Consider the following 19154-nt stretch of genomic DNA (forward strand, 5'->3'; position numbering starts at 1 on the left):
TCGCAAGTATGACGCTGTTTTGATAAGTGAAATGTGTCCAAATAAAAGAGAGGGAATGTTGAAAATTTCAGCTTGCATATTGCACACTTTGTGAAATGAGCTCCAGGATTGTATTTCATCATCTCTCTGTTATCATAAGCAACACACCTGCACTAACCCCCTGCTTTTTTTAATGCAAGGCTGTTTTCGGTATGAATGCCCACTTACTGGCACATCTTCAATATCAAGCACCTCCACTTCACCTACCCTTCATGAAACCATGGAACCAAAAGGTAAAATACACGGTCATAATAACTCTCTGAGCTGAAGTCAGCGTAATCAGCAAGGCTGTCATCACCAAGTGTTGTCTCCTAACTCCCAAAAACCCTCATGACAGGAGGAAACAGCTGTTGCATATACTTTAACAGTGGCATGAATCAGCCCCTTTTCAACCAGATATTGTAGAAAACCTTTCTCACTGCACATGTCAGGAGGTCTAATCTCCTTTACTCATACCAGCGTTTGAATCCCAATCACTTTGCTTGTAGCAAGCAATGGTGGATCCTGCTCTCGCTGCCTGGACTGGTCTTCACCATCTGTCTGTCAGCCTGTCCCTCTCAGGAGCCAAGTCTCGAGAGATTGGCCCAATGTGGGCAGCGCACCTATCAAGCTGGCCTCCTGCGACAGAGCCCCCCAAACTTGAGGGACGGACCAGGGCTGGGCTGCCAACATCTGGGTCATCTCTGCTTACCACAGCACTGAATGGCAGTCCAGGGCTATCAGGATGACTGACAGCTGCTCTTGTCTCACTCTTTCCAACAGAGGGGGAATGAGACAAAGAGGAGTAAAGCTGTAAAGCAGCCTCCCGGCCAAGGGGCACATGCAAACGCATCCCCCCCCAGGGATGGATCCTCTTGGAGGAGAACCAGAGCGGGCAGTGGGTGTTGTTTTGACTGGAAAACAGGTCCACATCCACTCTCCTGAACCGGTTCCAAATCTGCTGCACAACCTCGGAGTGCAGCCCCCACTCGTTTGCCAGAGGGCTGCCTCTTAACGTGAAGTCGGCACCCCTGAGTGAAACAGACATGATGTCTCCTCTCCTTGGTTTGTGTGCGAGCCTGTTGCTTTACTCCTTAAGGGGGAGATAATGCTGCTGGCCACGCCATCATTAACCCGAGAAATAAGCTGTGTGTGCTGGTCCCATGAGGGATGACGACAAGATCAGCGGGAGACAGTGTTGACACTAAGTAGACATGTAGTGTCCTCTCCCCGCCCAATGTGTGTGCACAAAGCTTTATTCCTCAGTGAAGAGGTAACATTGCTAGATGCATCATCATTAGATGCATCACCGTTAGACTCATCACCATTAGCTGGAGAGATGAGCTGTGCTAGCTGGTCTAATAGATGATGCCAGGGAGCACAGTGAGAGACAGATCTGCTTCTCTGTGTCACTGTGTCGGGTGGGATGTGTTTCTTTCTCACAACATTGTGCCTAACATAGCACTCGTGCATGGTCTTGGCGCTGAGCTTTTCCCGGCTAGCATAGCACGTAGTTGAATGAGGCCGCTCCCCATCTGCAGAGAGGCAGAAGTGCCAGCTGAACGAGTGAGGCTGTGAACTCTTACACAGCCTCTGTGATCAGCTGGATGAAGCAGGCTGGGCCGCTATCATCACAGTGTCATGGAGGGCCTGAGAGGTGGTAGAGGGAAGGGTGGAGGATTTTGCTCTTTGATGGAAAATGTCATTTGTTTTATTAAAACATTTTCAACACAGCAGAACACATGAACATGAACAGTGGTGGGAGGGGCCAGTGATCTCCACTGACACATTCAGGTGGGGCGCTGTTGAACATAACCCGTGCTGATATGATGCTCTCTCCCACTAACAGTCACTTCAGTGCTGCTGCTCTCCCTACATGCAGGGCTTCTGTGTGGGACTGCCGGCATTTTTCATTCTGGCATGGGCCGCTCCACGGTTACGGACAGCAGAGGGAAGGAGGGAACAGAAAGGGGAGGGAAGGGAGATGAAAGGAAGGGAAGGAGTGGCTACCAAGTCAAAGTTGACTTAATCCATATGTACACATGATAATTCACCAATCTCTCTGTCTACTCTCTCTCTTTCTCCCTCTCTCTCTCTCTCTCTCTCTCTCTCTCTCTCTCTATATATATATATATATATATACATGTATATATCAAAATTCACACACAAATTCACTGTGTGTGTGTGTGTGTGAGTTTATGTATATATATATATATATATATATACATTTGGTGTGAATGCAGCCTTACAAAGACAAAAACTAATGACATTTTTCAGTGGTCCTGAACAACAACCAAATACACATAGGCCTATGACAAGTATCAACAGTATGAGCTGGGATGTTTCAACATGGACAACTGACCATCAATGTAGCAGGTTACTGTTAACATATAACTTTGATTATTATGTCATAATGTGTTAAAGAAGTTTGTGATGCTATCTATCCAGATATGCTAACTATCCAGGCGCCTATCCACAAGATTAGTGAAGGTTATTACTTGTTTACCATTAACCCTGCAGTGTTTTTTTCAGTACAGTTAATATCAGATTTACCAAGAACCCCCGAACTCTGACCACCTGAACTCAAACAAACGCCTACAGGAATGCAGTTTCTTTTACCTGTATTTAGTCATAAGCTCTATTTTCATATTCATATGTCATGGTCACAGGTTGCCATTTGTCATTTGTGATAGGTTGCTAAGCTTCAAAAGGGCACGTCTTACCTAATATGTGTCTGTCACATATTAGAGAGCAGACACCAGGAGATGAGAGTAGAGATATGGACGTATGAGAATGGCATGCTACTGTTTGAAGCAACTTTTGGTTTAGTTTCTGTCTGCGTCTATTTGTTAATCTAAATGAACTGAAACCAACACTGAACTCAGTGCATCAATAGCGACACAGGAAGAGGGTCACGTAGCCGAGTGAGGCCCAGATCCTGTTGTTGGCAATCAAGGCTTTTAGTATTTTGGAGTGGTAGTAACTGGTACAGCCATAAGACTTAGCAGTGATTGAAACCAAATATTTGCGGTCTTCACATTATCAGGGATTATCATCATTACCATTGAATTGCTTAATACACAATGACTGTTACGCGCGTAAAACGAAGGAAATACTTCCACAGGCAGTTCAAAACCAGTTTGTCTCATATGTTCCGAGACCGTGGCTATTGTGAAGTGCCTCTACAGACAAAGTACAAATCTTTTGAGCAAACACAGCGTGAGCAGCACATTTAGCAGCAGTAGCAGCAGAAGTGAGTCAACTGTTGTGTCTACACAGGAGGCGTTCAGGTACATGGTGGAGTGTAGGTCACCCGCGTTTTGGAAGCGCTCAGAACACAATACATAATGACTGTAGATATGCGCCTAAAACAAAGTAAATACTTCCAACGGGCAGTTCAAAACCAGTTTGTCTCATATGATCCGAGAATGTGGCGATTGTGGAGCGCCATGACAGACAAAGCACAAATCTTTGGAGCAAACATACCCACTATGCCTTCCAGACAGACAATAGAAACATTTTAAGAGACCAATACGATTGATTCACTTCATTTTAGGATGCACATTGTTTTATTTTTTAAATGCAGCCCTTATTTTACTTGATATGAGAAAAGAATATCTATTTACTGTCAGAGTATTAATTATTTATAGCATCTGTATATAATATAATGTTAGTTCTTTCATGTTGTTGGTGTATATACTCATTCACACCTCACATCAACTGTGTTCATTTTTCTATGCTTTGAATTAGCGGCTGGAAGCCAAGCAATCGGCCCGTTCTGAACAGACACTGCACTAGTTCATCATTAAACAAGACATTCAGTCAGTCAGTCAAACTTTATTAAACTATAGGCAAACTACACTGATTGTGATTTTTAAAATAAACACATCATGGCTAAAATTAAGATAGATGAGAATGTAAAAAAGATGTAAAAAAGTGTTGAACATTGGGAAAGAATAGTGCAGTAAAGGTTAAACGTTGTGTTCTTAATTTAATCATTAGTTTGGTATCTGTTGTCATAATGTATATTTCTTAATTAAGAAAAAAGCACATCTACACAACCACCAATTCATTTTAATGCAATACTTTGGCATGGCATTGAAACAGATGTGGGTCATGCAGGAAATTAATAGACTTAAAAATACAAAATATACACTCTGATAAAAACTCACACAATAAAACAAACATTCATAGATGTGGGACTTCTACTCTATAGGTCTATCACCAAGAACTCATTTCCTTAAACATGTACAGTATATACATGTATAAATGAAATGGCAAAAGTAAATATAATACATGTTGCAGATTATCAATAAAAAAAAAATTCACCAACTCAACAGCTGAAATGTGTACATCAGTATATCTCCCACACAATGTGCCATACAAACATTATATCAGCATCATATTTGTGTTTAGACTGTTAATTCAACCTGAGAGCACTGGCATCAGTGTAGATGATATCTTCCTCTGCAGTTTGCATTTCTGTCTTGTGAAGGTTGCTGTAGAATAAACCAATGAGTCCTCGTCTCTCTGAGTATAATATAAAACATATAAAAAATATATGTGTCAAAAGTGAAATAGAAGATGTCAAAATTTATTTAGAAAGAAAAACATACTGATAAGCTTTCCAGCTACATTTTATGCTTGTATACCTTACCTGCCAACTTTGCTGAACACCACTGGCTGCAGTATTTGTGTGCAGATCAACTGCAGCTGTATTATAAAATAAAAACACAACACTCATATGAATCATTTGAATCTAATTTTGCCAAATATGTTTGATTAATCAATGTATGAGTGACTTCTCTTACCGTTACAACAGTCACAAGATTTTTTCTTGATTTTCTTGATTGAATAAATGAGAACGACTATAACAATCAGACTGAGAGCCAGAGCAGCACACAGCAGAAAGAGAACTGTATTGTCCTTCTGCAAATCACAGATGTTGACTGCTGAAACAGTATGAAAAGGTGCAAATAATGAAAGTTTAGAACGAATAAAAGTGTAATTAATTATTTTTTTAAATTATTATTTATGTTATTTAATAAGATGTTAAAGTAAAGGATACAAACTAGACATAAATAGGGTAATTCCCACATTAGATAGAAATATTGTTTGATGCAGTTACCTTCAGTGTTGAGTTTTGTTCCATTTCTACTCAGTGTCTCCCCACATGTGGTCACAGCACAGTAGTGAGTCCCAGTATCAGAGCTGCTGACATTGTTCCTGGAGAAGTCGTGGACGCATTTCTGTAAAGACTGAATGTCAAGACTCTTCTCACTTCGATCATTACTGTTTTCATGAGTATAAATAAAACTGGCGTTAAATTTATCCAAACTGGCACTGAACCAGTAAACACTGTGTTCTTCTAGACATGTTTTGTTTGCCGAGAGGACTGAACACTGGAGAGTCACAGAGTCTCCTGGATGCACTGGATCAGATGGAGGGACTGTAGTGATATCTGCATGTGGTCTTGGTCCTTGGAAATTGAAAAAAGGATAAAAACTTTAAAGATTAATTTATATGTTCAAGTCTGGAAATTTTATGTAAATTACGATAGACGCTTTGATGTATTTACCTTCAACTTTTAGATATGTTCTTTTCAAAAATATCAACTGTTGTTGTGGTGTTCTCACACAATAGTAAACTCCAGTATCACTAAGCTCTGCTTTTGTAATACGCAGGGCAAATTTTCCATATCCTTCTTTGGATGTATATAGATGATCAAAGCTATTCGTTCTTGCTAAGACCTGAGGCACATTTTCAGAAACAAGTTTGATCCAAAGCAAGGATTCAGCTATCTTGCGGGGACATGTCATTGTCACATAACTTCCAACACCAACAGTCTGTGTCTCATAGATCCAATCGTCTGCACATCCTAGGAAGACATTAAACAAGAATCATATACACTGTCTCCTAAGTTACTGTAAGAGGATGACAATACTTTAAATATACTGTATATCTGGAGTAAATCTGACCTTTCTACATATACTTACGCCCAACTCTGTGCATCAGCAGTAAATAAAGTATGATCAGCATTTTCCTGTTAATCCACTTGAGACTGCAGTTAAATCATACTGTATTAGAAGAGGATTCACCTTAATGTAATCATATCAAGTGGGAGGGAACAATTTCAGAGCAACCTGATTGGCCTCTCACCACATTGATGTTTCACTGTACCACAGTGGAAATAATCTTGACTACCTTTCAAAACACGTGACACAAAACCAGCATGAACCCCTCTCATCTCATATTTGATTCTCATTGTGGGTTTCTATAACTGCCGCTTACAGTAAACATGACAGATCTTTTGTTTACAATATCTCTGCTGTAAATATAAGGTACAAAAACAAAAGAAAGTTTTTTTTAAATATCATGGCTCTTATTTCACTTGATCTTGATGTGAAATAATCTCCCACTGTCAATATATAGATGGACTTTTCTGCTGATAGGCTTGTGTGAAAATGCCATCCAGGCTGTTGAAGCCACACACAAATATTTCCAACTTAAATATAATTTTATCCTGTAGGGTCATGTATCAAGTATATGTGCCCCATTTGCCTTAAAGGGGAACTCCACCAATTTTACACATCAAAGTCTGTTTACATGTGTTGGGGAGTAATACTTCATGTGTGAAAAAAGTTTGTATAAAAAGCGTTTTGTGGCTGCAGGGGATGCTTCACAGAGTTTCATAAATTACCTCAAGTAATGTCACTTAAGTCAGCATCAGTTGGGGCTGAAGACTACTAGGTTTGAAAATGAAAAAATTCTCAGGCTGTGGAGTTAGAAAGAAGTGAGTTTACCAGGCCTCTGTAGCCAGCTGCTCATCTCTGCTTGAGCCTAGTGGCTAAAGGCTACATTAACCACTACTTGCATAATGCACCCTGATCTGCACAGTCAAGTGAATCAAGTCAATTTGCATTGTGGGTAATGTAGGCATGAGGTTTTGACAAGGACGACAAATGTATGGAATAAAAAATACGATATCTCTGGTTGTGCTGCATCAATTGTCATCCTTTTTTTTAACTATCCGTCGAGAGTCTGATAATGTTATGAGTGCAATACTAAATCAATGGATTACTCTTTTAGCACAATACAGTACATTGTACTGTTTTGTACATCTTGCTCTGTCTCACTGTCATTCACTGTAGCACTACCATATTTATGGGGGGATGTGACCTGGTTTCTAAAATCCCTGAAATAGATTGTCTGAATTTATTGTCTTGATTTTGAGTCTTTTCACAAACACCCAAGATTACATCAATGATGAAGACAATGTTGACTTCAAATGTTCGATGCCATTTTTTACAGCATAGTTAAGACATGGTTAAGGTGAAGCAACTGCATGTTTTGATCTGAGAGAGGGAGGTGAATCTGGGAGAAAGCCCAATTAAATTCAGCGAATAAAGAATCAGGGCCGAAATGTGAACTCAAGACCTTGCTGCTGTGAGGCAGCATGTTTATGACAGAGAGACTAGACTAGAAGCTTTTCACTTAGAGTAAAAATACCAACTTAATTAACATAAAGAAAACCTTGGCTAACTCACTGGTGAACACCCTGGTCAGAACAGGAACACACATTGCTCTCTCTTCGACCTTACAGTCACCCTGACACTGCATAAGACAAATACACAGTGAAATACAGAGAGAGTGCACAGAGGAGAAGTAACAGTTACAAAATTCAAAAGTCCTGTGATGAATACTTTTATGTGCTTTGTGTCCTGCTTTGTACTTTATACTTTACCCTTGCGCACGCGCACACACACATACACACACACAAACACACAAACACACACGCTTAGTTACAGTTTGTTTACTGGAACAATGTATGAGGAGTTTAGTATTATTGTGGTTCCTCTTTTAAAATAAGTTGTGAATTCAAAAGGGGCTCTTCTTCCTGTCCCACTCTCAGTCTGAAGTCTGAGCACAACTGAGCACAACTGTTTGACCTGTTCATCAAGGCAAATGCAATAACATTACATGATTGTATCATGACAACCATTTACAGGAGTAGACAGGGGTTTTTGCTTTTTAATGATAGTTGCTGTGAGAAGATGCCACAAGGATCTGGATAAGACCATCATTCTTTTGAATGAGACAATTGTGAAAGTGCTGACGCAAGTGGTCTGGCAAAAAAGCTGAACCTGGCTCAACCTTCCAGGGCTGTAAAATCCTTCATCATTGCATCACATTACAAAAATTCTTGTTGCTTACAAAATTTGAGATACATTTAGTTATCACGCATGGGTTGCAAGTATGACGCTGTTTTGATAAGTGAAATGTGTTCAAATAAAAGAGAGGGAATGTTGCAAATTTCAGCTTGCATATTGCACACTTTGTGAAATGAACTCCAGGACTGTATTTCATCATCATCATCCATCCAGGGATGGATCCTCTTGGAGGAGAACCAGAGCGGGCAGTGAGTGTTGTTTTGACTGGAAAACAGGTCCACATCCACTCTCCTGAACCGGTTCCAAATCTGCTGCACCACCTCGGGGTGCAGCCCCCACTCGTTTGCCAGAGGGCTGCCTCTTAACGTGAAGTCGGCACCCCTGAGTGAAACAGACATGACGTCTCCTCTCCTTGGTTTGTGTGTGAGCCTGTTGCTTTACTCCTTAAGGGGGAGATAATGCTGCTGGCCACGCCATCATTAACCCGAGAAATAAGCTGTGTGTGCTGGTCCCATGAGGGATGACGACAAGATCAGCGGGAGACAATGTTGACACTAAGTAGACATGTAGTGTCCTCTCCCCGCCCAATGTGTGTGCACAAAGCTTTATTCCTCAGTGAAGAGGTAACATCGCTAGATGCATCACCATTAGATGCATCACCGTTAGACTCATCACCATTAGCTGGAGAGATGAGCTGTGCTAGCTGGTCTAATCGGTGGTGCCAGGGAGCACAGTGAGAGACAGATCTGCTTCTCTGTGTCACTGTGTCGGGTGGGATGTGTTTCTTTCTCACAACATCGTGCCTAACATGGCACTCGTGCATGGTCTTGGCGCTGAGCTTTTCTCGGCTAGCATAGCACGTAGTTGAATGAGGCCGCCCCCCATCTGCTTTCCTAACGGTGGGAAGAGAGGCAGGGGTGCCAGCTGAGTGCTTTCTGCACTCGTTCAGAGGCTGTGCACTCTTACACAGCCTCCTTGATCAGCTGGATGAAGCAGGCTGGGCCGCTATCATCACAGTGTCATGGAGGGCCTGAGAGGTGGTTGAGGGAAGGGTGGAGGATTTTGCTCTTTGATGGAAAATGTCATTTGCTTTATTAAAACATTTTCAACACAGCGGAACACATGAACATGAACAGTGGTGGGAGGGGCCAGTGAACTCCACTGACACATTCAGGTGGGGCGCTGTTGAACATAACCCGTGCTGATATGATGCTCTCTCCCACTAACAGTCACTTCAGTGCTGCTGCTCTCCCTACATGCAGGGCCTCTGCGTGGGACTGCCGGCGTTTTTCGTTCTGGCATGGGCCGCTCCATGGTTATGGACAGCAGAGGGAAGGAGGGAACAGAAAGGGGAGAGAAGGGAGATGAAAGGCAGGGAAGGAGTGGCTACCAAGTCAAAGTTGACTTAATCCATATGTACACATGATAATTCACCAATCTCTCTGTCTACTCTCTCTCTCTCTCTCTCTCTCTATATATATATATATATATATATATATATATTTATATATATATATGTATATATCAAAATTCACGCACAAATTCACTGTGTGTGTGTGTGTGTGTGTGTGTGTGTGTGTGTGTGTGAATTTATATATATATATATATATATATATATATACATATACATTTGGTGTGAATGCAGCCTTACAAAGACAAAAACTAATGACACTTTTCAGTGGTCCTAAACAACAACCAAATATACATAGGCCTATGACAAGTATCAACAGTATGAGCTGGGATGTTTCAACATGGACAACTGACCATCAATGTAGCAGGTTACTGTTAACATATAACTTTAATTATTCTGTCATAATGTGTTAAAGAAGTTTGTGATGCTATCTATCCAGATATGCTAACTATCCAGGCTCCTATCCACAAGATTAGTGAAGGTTATTACTTGTTTACCATTAACCCTGCAGTGTTTTTTTCAGTACAGTTAATATCAGATTTACCAAGAACCCCCGAACTTTGACCACCTGAACTCAAACAAACGCCTACAGGAATGCAGTTTCTTTTACCTGTATTTAGTTATAAGCTCTATTTTCATATTCATATGTCATGGTCACAGGTTGCCATTTGTCATTTGTGATAGGTTGCTACGCTTCAAGAGGGCAGGTCTTATCTAATATGTGTCTGTCACATATTAGAGAGCAGACACCGGGAGATGAGAGTAGAGATATGGACGTATGAGAATAGCATGCTACTGTTTGAAGCAACTTTTGGTTTAGTTTCTGTCTGCGTCTATTTGTTAATCTAAATGAACTGAAACCAACACTGAACTCAGTGCATCAATAGCGACACAGGAAGAGGGTCACGTAGTCGAGTGAGGCCCAGATCCTGTTGTTGGCAATCAAGGCTTTTAGTATTTTGGAGTGGTAGTAACCGGTACAGCCATAAGACTTAGCAGTGATTGAAACCAAATATTTGCGGTCTTCACATTATCAGGGATTATCATCATTACCATTGAATTGCTTAATACACAATGACTGTTACGCGCGTAAAACGAAGGAAATACTTCCACAGGCAGTTCAAAACCAGTTTGTCTCATATGTTCCGAGACCGTGGCTATTGTGAAGTGCCTCTTCAGACAAAGTACAAATCTTTTGAGCAAACACAGTGTGAGCAGCACATTTAGCAGCAGCAATAGCAGCAGTGAGTCAACTGTTGTGTCTACACAGGAGGCGTTCAGGTACATGGTGGAGTGTAGGTCACCCGCGTTTTGGAAGCGCTCAGAACACAATACATAATGACTGTAGTTATGCGCCTAAAACAAAGTAAATACTTCCAACGGGCAGTTCAAAACCAGTTTGTCTCATATGATCCGAGAATGTGGCCATTGTGGAGCGCCCCAACAGACAAAGCACAAATCTTTGGAGCAAACATACCCACTATGCCCTCCAGACAGAAAATAGAAACATTTTAAGAGACCAATACGATTGATTCACTTCATTTTAGGATGCACATTGTTTTATTTTTTAAATGCAGCCCTTATTTTACTTGAAATGAGAAAAGAATATTTATTTACTGTCAGAGTATTAATTATTTATAGCATCTGTATATAATATAATGTTAGTTCTTTCATGTTGTTGGTGTATATACTCATTCACACCTCACATCAACTGTGTTCATTTTTCTATGCTTTGAATTAGCGGCTGGAAGCCAAGCAATCGGCCCGTTCTGAACAGACACTGCGCTAGTTCATCATTAAACAAGACATTCACTCAGTCAGTCAAACTTTATTAAACTAGAGGCAAACTACACTGATTGTGATTTTTAAAATAAACACATCATGGCTAAAATTAAGATAGATGAGAATGTAAAAAAGATGTAAAAAAGTGTTAGGGAAAGAATAGTGCAGTAAAGGTTAAACGTTGTGTTCTTAATTTAATCATTAGTTTGGTATCTGTTGTCATAATGTATATTTCTTAATTAAGAAGAAAGCACATCTACACAACCACCAATTCATTTTAATGCAATACTTTGGCATGGCATTGAAACAGATGAGGGTCATGGAGGAAATTAATAGACTTAAAAATACAAAATATACACTCTGATAAAAACTCACACAATAAAACAAGCATTCATAGATGTGGGACTCCTACTCTATAGGTCTATCACCAAGAACTCATTTCCTTAAACATATACAGTATATACATGGATAAATAAAATGGCAAAAGTAAATATAATACATGTTGCAGGTTATTCAAAAAAAAAAAAAATTCACCAACTCAAGAGCTGAATGTGTACATCAGTATATCTCCCACACAATGTGCCATACAAACATTATATCAGCATCAAATTTGTGTTTAGACTGTTAATTCAACCTGAGAGCACTGGCATCAGTGTAGATAATATCTTCCTCTGCAGTTTTTCTATCCCTTGTCCTGGATTTGCATTTCTTGCTTGTGAAGGCTGGTGCAGAATAAACCAATGAGTCCTCATCTCTCTGAGTATAATATAAAACATATAAAAAATATATGTGTCAAAAGTGAAATAGAAGATGTCAAAATTTATTTAGAAAGAAAAACATACTGATAAGCTTTCCAGCTACATTTTATGCTTGTATACCTTACCTGCCAACTTTGCTGAACACCACTGGCTGCAGTATTTGTGTGCAGATCAACTGCAGCTGTATTATAAAATAAAAACACAACACTCATATGAATCATGTGAATCTAATTTTGCCAAATATGTTTGATTAATCAATGTATGAGTGACTTCTCTTACCGTTACAACAGTCACAAGATTTTTTCTTGATTTTCTTGATTGAATAAATGAGAACGACTATAACAATCAGACTGAGAGCCAGAGCAGCACACAGCAGAAAGAGAACTGTATTGTCCTTCTGCAAATCACAGATGTTGACTGCTGAAACAGTATGAAAAGGTGCAAATAATGAAAGTTTAGATTGAATAAAAGTGTAATTATTTATTTATTTTTAATTATTATTTATGTTATTTAATAATATGTTAAAGTACATTAAGGATACAAACTAGACATAAATAGGGTAATTCCCACATTAGATAGAAATATTGTTTGATGCAGTTACCTTCAGTGTTGAGTTTTGTTCCATTTCTACTCAGTGTCTCCCCACATGTGGTCACAGCACAGTAGTAAGTCCCAGCATCAGAGCTGCTGACATTGTTCCTGGAGAAGTCGTAGACGCATTTCTGTAAAGACTGAATGTCAAGACTTGTTCGATCACTACTGTTTCCATGAGTAAAAATAAAACTGGCGTTAAATTTATCCAAACTGGCACTGAACCAGTAAACATTGTGTTCTTCTAGACATGTTTTGTTTGCCGAGAGGACTGAACACTGGAGAGTCACAGAGTCTCCTGGACGCACTGGATCAGATGGAGGGACTGTAGTGATATCTGTATGTGGTCCTGATCCTTGGAAATTGAAAAAAGGATAAAAACTTCAAAGATTAATTTATATGTTCAAGTCTGGAAATTTTATGTAAATTACGATAGACGCTTTGATGTATTTACCTTCAACTTTTAGATGTGTTCCTTTCAAGAATATCAACTGCTGTTGTGGTGTTCTCACACAATAGTAAACTCCAGTATCACTAAGCTCTGCTTTTGTAATACGCAGAGCAAATATTCCAGGTTCTTCTATGGCTGTAATGCGACGATCAACCTTAAAGTCATTCGTTCTTGCTAAGACCTGAGGCACATTTCCAGAAACAAGTTTGAACCAAAATATGGTTCCAGCTGACTTGCGGGGACATGTCATTGTCACATCATTTCCAACATGAACAGTCTGTGTCTCATAGATCCAATCGTCTGCACATCCTGAGAAGACATTAAACAAGAATCATATACACTGTCTCCTAAGTTACTGTAAGAGGATGACAATACTTTAAATATACTGTATATCTGGAGTAAATCTGACCTTTCTACATATACTTACGCCCAACTCTGCGCATCAGCAGTAAATAAAGTATGATCAGCATTTTCCGGTAAATCCACTTGAGACTGCAGTTAAATCATACTGTATTAGAAGAGGATTCACCTTAATGTAATCATATCAAGTGGGAGGGAACAATTTCAGAGCAACCTGATTGGCCTCTAACTACGTTGATGTTTCACTGTACCACAGTGGAAATAATCTTGACTACCTTTCCAAACACATGACACAAAACCAGCATGAACCCCTCTCATCTCATATTTGATTCTCATTGTGGGTTTCTATAACTGCCACTTACAGTAAACATGACAGATCTTTTGTTTACAATATCTCTGCTGTAAATATACAAAAAAAGTTTTTTTTAAATATCATGGCTCTTATTTCACTTGATCTTAATGTGAAATAATCTCCCACTGTCAATATATAGATGGACTTTTCTGCTGATAGGCTTGTGTGAAAATGCCATCCAAGCTGTTGAAGCCACACACAAATATCTCCAACTTAAATATCATTTTATCCTGTGGGGTCATGTATCAAGTATATGTGCCCCATTTCCCTTAAAGGGGAACTCCACCAATTTTACACATCAAAGTCTGTTTACATGTGTTGGGGAGTACTACTTCATGTGTGAAAAAAGTTTGTATAAAAAGCATTTTGTGGCTGCAGGGGATGCTTCACAGAGTTTCATAAATTACCTCAAGTAATGTCACTTGAGTCAGCATCAGTTGGGGCTGAAGACTACTAGGTTTGAAAATGAAAAAATTCTCAGGCTGTGGAGTTAGAAAGAAGTGAGTTTACCAGGCCTCTGTAGCCAGCTGCTCATCTCTGCTTGAGCCTAGCGGCTAAAGGCTACATTAACCACTACTTGCATAATGCACCCTGATCTGCACAGTCAAGTGAATCAAGTCAATTTGCATTGTGGGTAATGTAGGCATGAGGTTTTGACAAGGATGACAAATGTATGGAATAAAAAATACGATATCTCTGGTTGTGCTGCATCAATTGTCATCCTTTTTTTAACTATCCATTGAGAGTCTGATAATGTTATGAGTGCAATACTAAATCAGTGGATTACTCTTTTAGCACAATACAGTACATTGTACTGTTTTGTACATCTTGCTCTGTCTCACTGTCATTCACTGTAGCACTACCATATTTATGGGGGGATGTGACCTGGTTTCTAAAATCCCTGAAATAGATTGTCTGAATTTATTGTCTTGATTTTGAGTCTTTTCACAAACACCCAAGATTACATCAATGATGAAGACAATGTTGACTTCAAATGTTCGATGCCATTTTTTACAGCATAGTTAAGACATGGTTAAGGTGAAGCAACTGCATGTTTTGATCTGAGAGAGGGAGGTGAACCTGGGAGAAAACCCAATTCAATTCAGTGAATAAAGAATCAGGGCCGAAATGTGAACTCAAGACCTTGCTGCTGTGAGGCAGCATGTTTATGACAGAGAGACTAGACTAGAAGCTTTTCACTTACAGTAAAAATACCAACTTAATTAACATAAAGAAAACCTTGGCTACCCCACTGGTGAACACCCTGGTCAGAACAGGAACACACATTGCTCTGTCTTTGACCTTACAGTCACCCTGACACTGCATAAGACAAATACACAGTGAAATACAGAGAGAGTGCACAGAGGAGAAGTAACAGTTACAAAATTCAAAAGTGCTGTGATGAATACTTTTATGTGCTTTGTGTCCTGCTTTGTACTTTATACTTTACCCTTGCACACGCATGCACAACCACATACACACACACACACACACACACACACACACACACTTAGTTACAGTTTGTTTACTGGAACAAACAATGTATGGAAAGTTTAGTATTATTGTGGTTCGGCTTTTAAAATAAGGTGTGAATTCAAAAGGGGCTCTTCTTCCTGTCCCACTCTCAGTCTGAAGTCTGAGCACAACTGAGCACAACTGTTTGACCTGTTCATCAAGGCAAATGCAATAACATTACATGATTGTATCATCACAACCATTTACAGGAGTAGACAGGGGTTTTTGCTTTTTAATGATAGTTGCTGAGAGAAGATGCCACAAGGATCTGGGTGAGACCATCATTCTTCTGAATGAGATCATTGTGAAGGTGCTGACGCAAGTGGTCTGGCAAAAAAGCTGAACCTGGCTCAACCTTCCAGGGCTGTAAAATCCTTCATCATTGCATCACATTACAAAAATTCTTGTTGCTTACAAAATTTGAGATACATTTAGTTATCACGCATGGGTTGCAAGTATGACGCTGTTTTGATAAGTGAAATGTGTCCAAATAAAAGAGAGGGAATGTTGCAAATTTCAGCTTGCATATTGCACACTTTGTGAAATGAGCTCCAGGACTGTATTTCATCATCTCTCTGTTATCTAAAGCAACACACCTGCACTAACCCCCTGCTTTTTTTAATGCAAGGCTGTTTTCGGTATGAATGCCCACTTACTGGCACATCTTCAATATCAAGCACCTCCACTTCACCTACCCTTCATAAAACCATGGAACCAAAAGGTAAAATACACGGTCATAATAACTCTCTGAGCTGAAGTCAGCGTAATCAGCAAAGCTGTCATCACCAAGTGTTGTCTCCTAACTCCCAAAAACCCTCATGACAGGAGGAAACAGCTGTTGCATATACTTTAACAGTGGCATGAATCAGCCCCTTTTCAACCAGATATTGTAGAAAACCTTTCTCACTGCACATGTCAGGAGGTCTAATCTCCTTTGCTCATACCAGCGTTTGAATCCCAATCACTTTGCTTGTAGCAAGCAATGGTGGATCCTGCTCTCGCTGCCTGGACTGGTCTTCACCATCTGTCAGTCAGTCTGTCCCTCTCAGGAGCCAAGTCTCGAGAGATTGGCCCAATGTGGGCAGCGCACCTATCAAGCCGGCCTCCTGCGACAGAGCCCCCCAAACTTGAGGGATGGACCAGGGCTGGGCTGCCAACATCTGGGTCAGCTCTGCTTACCACAGCACTGAATGGCAGTCCAGGGCTATCAGGATGACTGACAGCTGCTCTTGTCTCACTCTTTCCAACAGAGGGGGAATGAGACAAAGAGGAGTAAAGATGTAAAGCAGCCTCCCGGCCAAGGCGCACATGCAAATGTATCCCCCCCCCAGGGATGGATCCTCCTGGAGGAGAAACAGAGCGGGCAGTGGGTGTTGTTTGGACTGGAAAACAGGTCCACATCCACTCTCCTGAACCGGTTCCAAATCTTCTGCATCACCTCGGGGTGCAGCCCCCACTCGTTTGCCAGAGGGCTGCCTCTTAACGTGAAGTCGGCACCCTTGAGTGAAACAGACATGATGTCTCCTCTCCTTGGTTTGTGTGCGAGCCTGTTGCTTTACTCCTTCAGGGGGAGATAATGCTGCTGGCCACGCCATCATTAACCCGAGAAATAAGCTGTGTGTGCTGGTCCCATGAGGGATGACGACAAGATCAGCGGGAGACAGTGTTGACACTAAGTAGACATGTAGTGTCCTCTCCCCGCCCAATGTGTGTGCACAAAGCTTTATTCCTCAGTGAAGAGGTAACATTGCTAGATGCATCACCATTAGATGCATCACCGTTAGACTCATCACCATTAGCTGGAGAGATGAGCTGTGCTAGCTGGTCTAATAGATGATGCCAGGGAGCACAGCGAGAGACAGATCTGCTTCTCTGTGTCATTGCATTGGGTGGGATGTGTTTCTTTCTCACAACATCGTGCCTAACATAGCACTCGTGCATGGTCTTGGCGCTGAGCTTTTCCCAGCTAGCATAGCACGTAGTTGAATGAGGCCGCCCCCCATCTGCTTTCCTACCGGTGGGAAGAGAGGCAGGGGTGCCAGCTGAACGAATGCTTTCTGCACTCGTTCAGAGGCTGTGCACTCTTACACAGCCTCCTTGATCAGCTGGATGAAGCAGGCTGGGCCGCTATCATCACAGTGTCATGGAGGGCCTGAGAGGTGGTAGAGGGAAGGGTGGAGGATTTTGCTCTTTGATGGAAAATGTCATTTGTTTTATTAAAACATTTTCATTGGTGGGAGGGGCCAGTGAACTCCACTGACACATTCAGGGGGGCGCTGTTGAACATAACCCGTGCTGATATGATGCTCTCTCCCACTAACAGTCACTTCAGTGCTGCTGCTCTCCCTACATGCAGGGCTTCTGCGTGGGACTGCCGGCGTTTTTCGTTCTGGCATGGGCCGCTCCACGGTTACGGGAGAGCCAGTGCTGCGGTGTCTCTGTTGAGGTGGTCTGGGAGGTGGCTGTTGGTGCTGACGGTGCTCTCCTCCTTGCCATGGTGTTGCGGCGATACACCTCGTCACCTCTCTGGCTAGAAGAAGGCCTCTTCCAGCCTCTTGAAGCACTGATACAGTCATGTGTCTGCATCACATGATTGTCTTGCTGAAGTATACTTCAGTGTATACTTCATCTATGGTTGCATCATTGAAAACACACATAAAATACACATTTTCAGACACGAGCCTATTAACAAGCAACTAAAACAGTCAATTTGTTCGACTAAACTTAGCCTGCTATTAAAGCTTGCCGCATTCTAGATCATCTGTAGAGGTTTGAGTGTACATGCAGGGAGGCCTGCCAGTAAGGAGTTGCAGTAGTCGATACGTGATATTACAAGAGTTGTGCTGCAAGCTCAGACAGGTAGGGTCTGATCTTCCTGATGTTGTACAGGGCAAATCGACACGATCGAGTGACTGAAGCCACGTGAACCTTAAAGGTTAGTTGGTCATCAATCATGACACCCAAGTTCTGGGCAGACTTTGTGGACAAATGCAGACAAACACACACACAACACAAACACGACATCATCTGACCTTTCCTTGTCTCAGAGCTGGGTTGTAAAGTCCATGTCATTGTAGCCAACTTGTGATAAAACAGAAGCCTTGTCTCTGGAGTTATAACATTATATACTGTAAATAAAACCTGGCACTGAACTGCTGCTGCTATTCCTGATTTGAGTTGTGGATCTGCGGTAAAACCCAGAGTGGACTTTTGAGTTGCCATTCTTTTGTATTTGTGAAATTAAATAGGATTGGACTGAACTGATTTGGGGCTGTGGTGAAAACAAAGCGGATTGAAATCTGAGATTTTGGGACGCATTACACTTTTGCGTTAAAAATAACACAAAAGATATGTTCCCTTGTAACTAATTGCTTTTTATATGCAATAATTGGTAAAGTAATTCAATTACTTTTTGAGAGAAGTAACTTTAACTAATTACTTTAACTATAACTTGCCCAACACGGTTTAAGACATGGTAAAGGTTAGGCAACTGCATGTTTTGATCTAAGGGAGGGCAGAGAACCTGGGAGAAATCACAATTAAATTCTGCGAATAAAGAATCAGGGCTGAAATGTGAACTCAAGACCTTGCTGCTGTGAGGCAGCATGTTTATGACAGAGAGACTACGACAAAAAAGAAGCTTTTCACTTGCAGTAAAAATACCAACTTAATAACTTAACATAGCACCCTACTTAGAACAGAAACAGGAACACACAATGTTCTCCAGTACAACAACACAAAGAGC

At 41.0% G+C, this 19154-nt stretch overlaps 1 protein-coding gene and 1 long non-coding RNA gene across 2 annotated transcripts; both read right to left on the minus strand.

Annotated features, from left to right (window-relative positions):
- Positions 1-4352: 4352 nt before the first annotated feature.
- On the minus strand, positions 4353-5250 carry LOC122991069. Its single transcript, XR_006405523.1, has 4 exons — positions 5147-5250; positions 4830-4970; positions 4676-4731; positions 4353-4548 (listed from the first exon to the last, which is right to left on the minus strand). It is a non-coding gene; the product is annotated as an uncharacterized LOC122991069 (long non-coding RNA).
- Positions 5251-5428: 178 nt separating this feature from the next.
- Positions 5429-13090, minus strand: LOC122990104 (the record flags this gene model as incomplete). Its single annotated transcript, XM_044363225.1, has 4 exons — positions 5429-5497; positions 12266-12321; positions 12420-12560; positions 12742-13090. Coding segments are annotated over 4 exons (615 nt in total), but the record flags the coding sequence as incomplete, so codon positions are not given.
- Positions 13091-19154: the final 6064 nt, after the last annotated feature.

The sequence above is a fragment of the Thunnus albacares genome, chromosome 10 (assembly GCF_914725855.1).
Source record: "Thunnus albacares chromosome 10, fThuAlb1.1, whole genome shotgun sequence".
NCBI lineage: Eukaryota > Metazoa > Chordata > Actinopteri > Scombriformes > Scombridae > Thunnus > Thunnus albacares.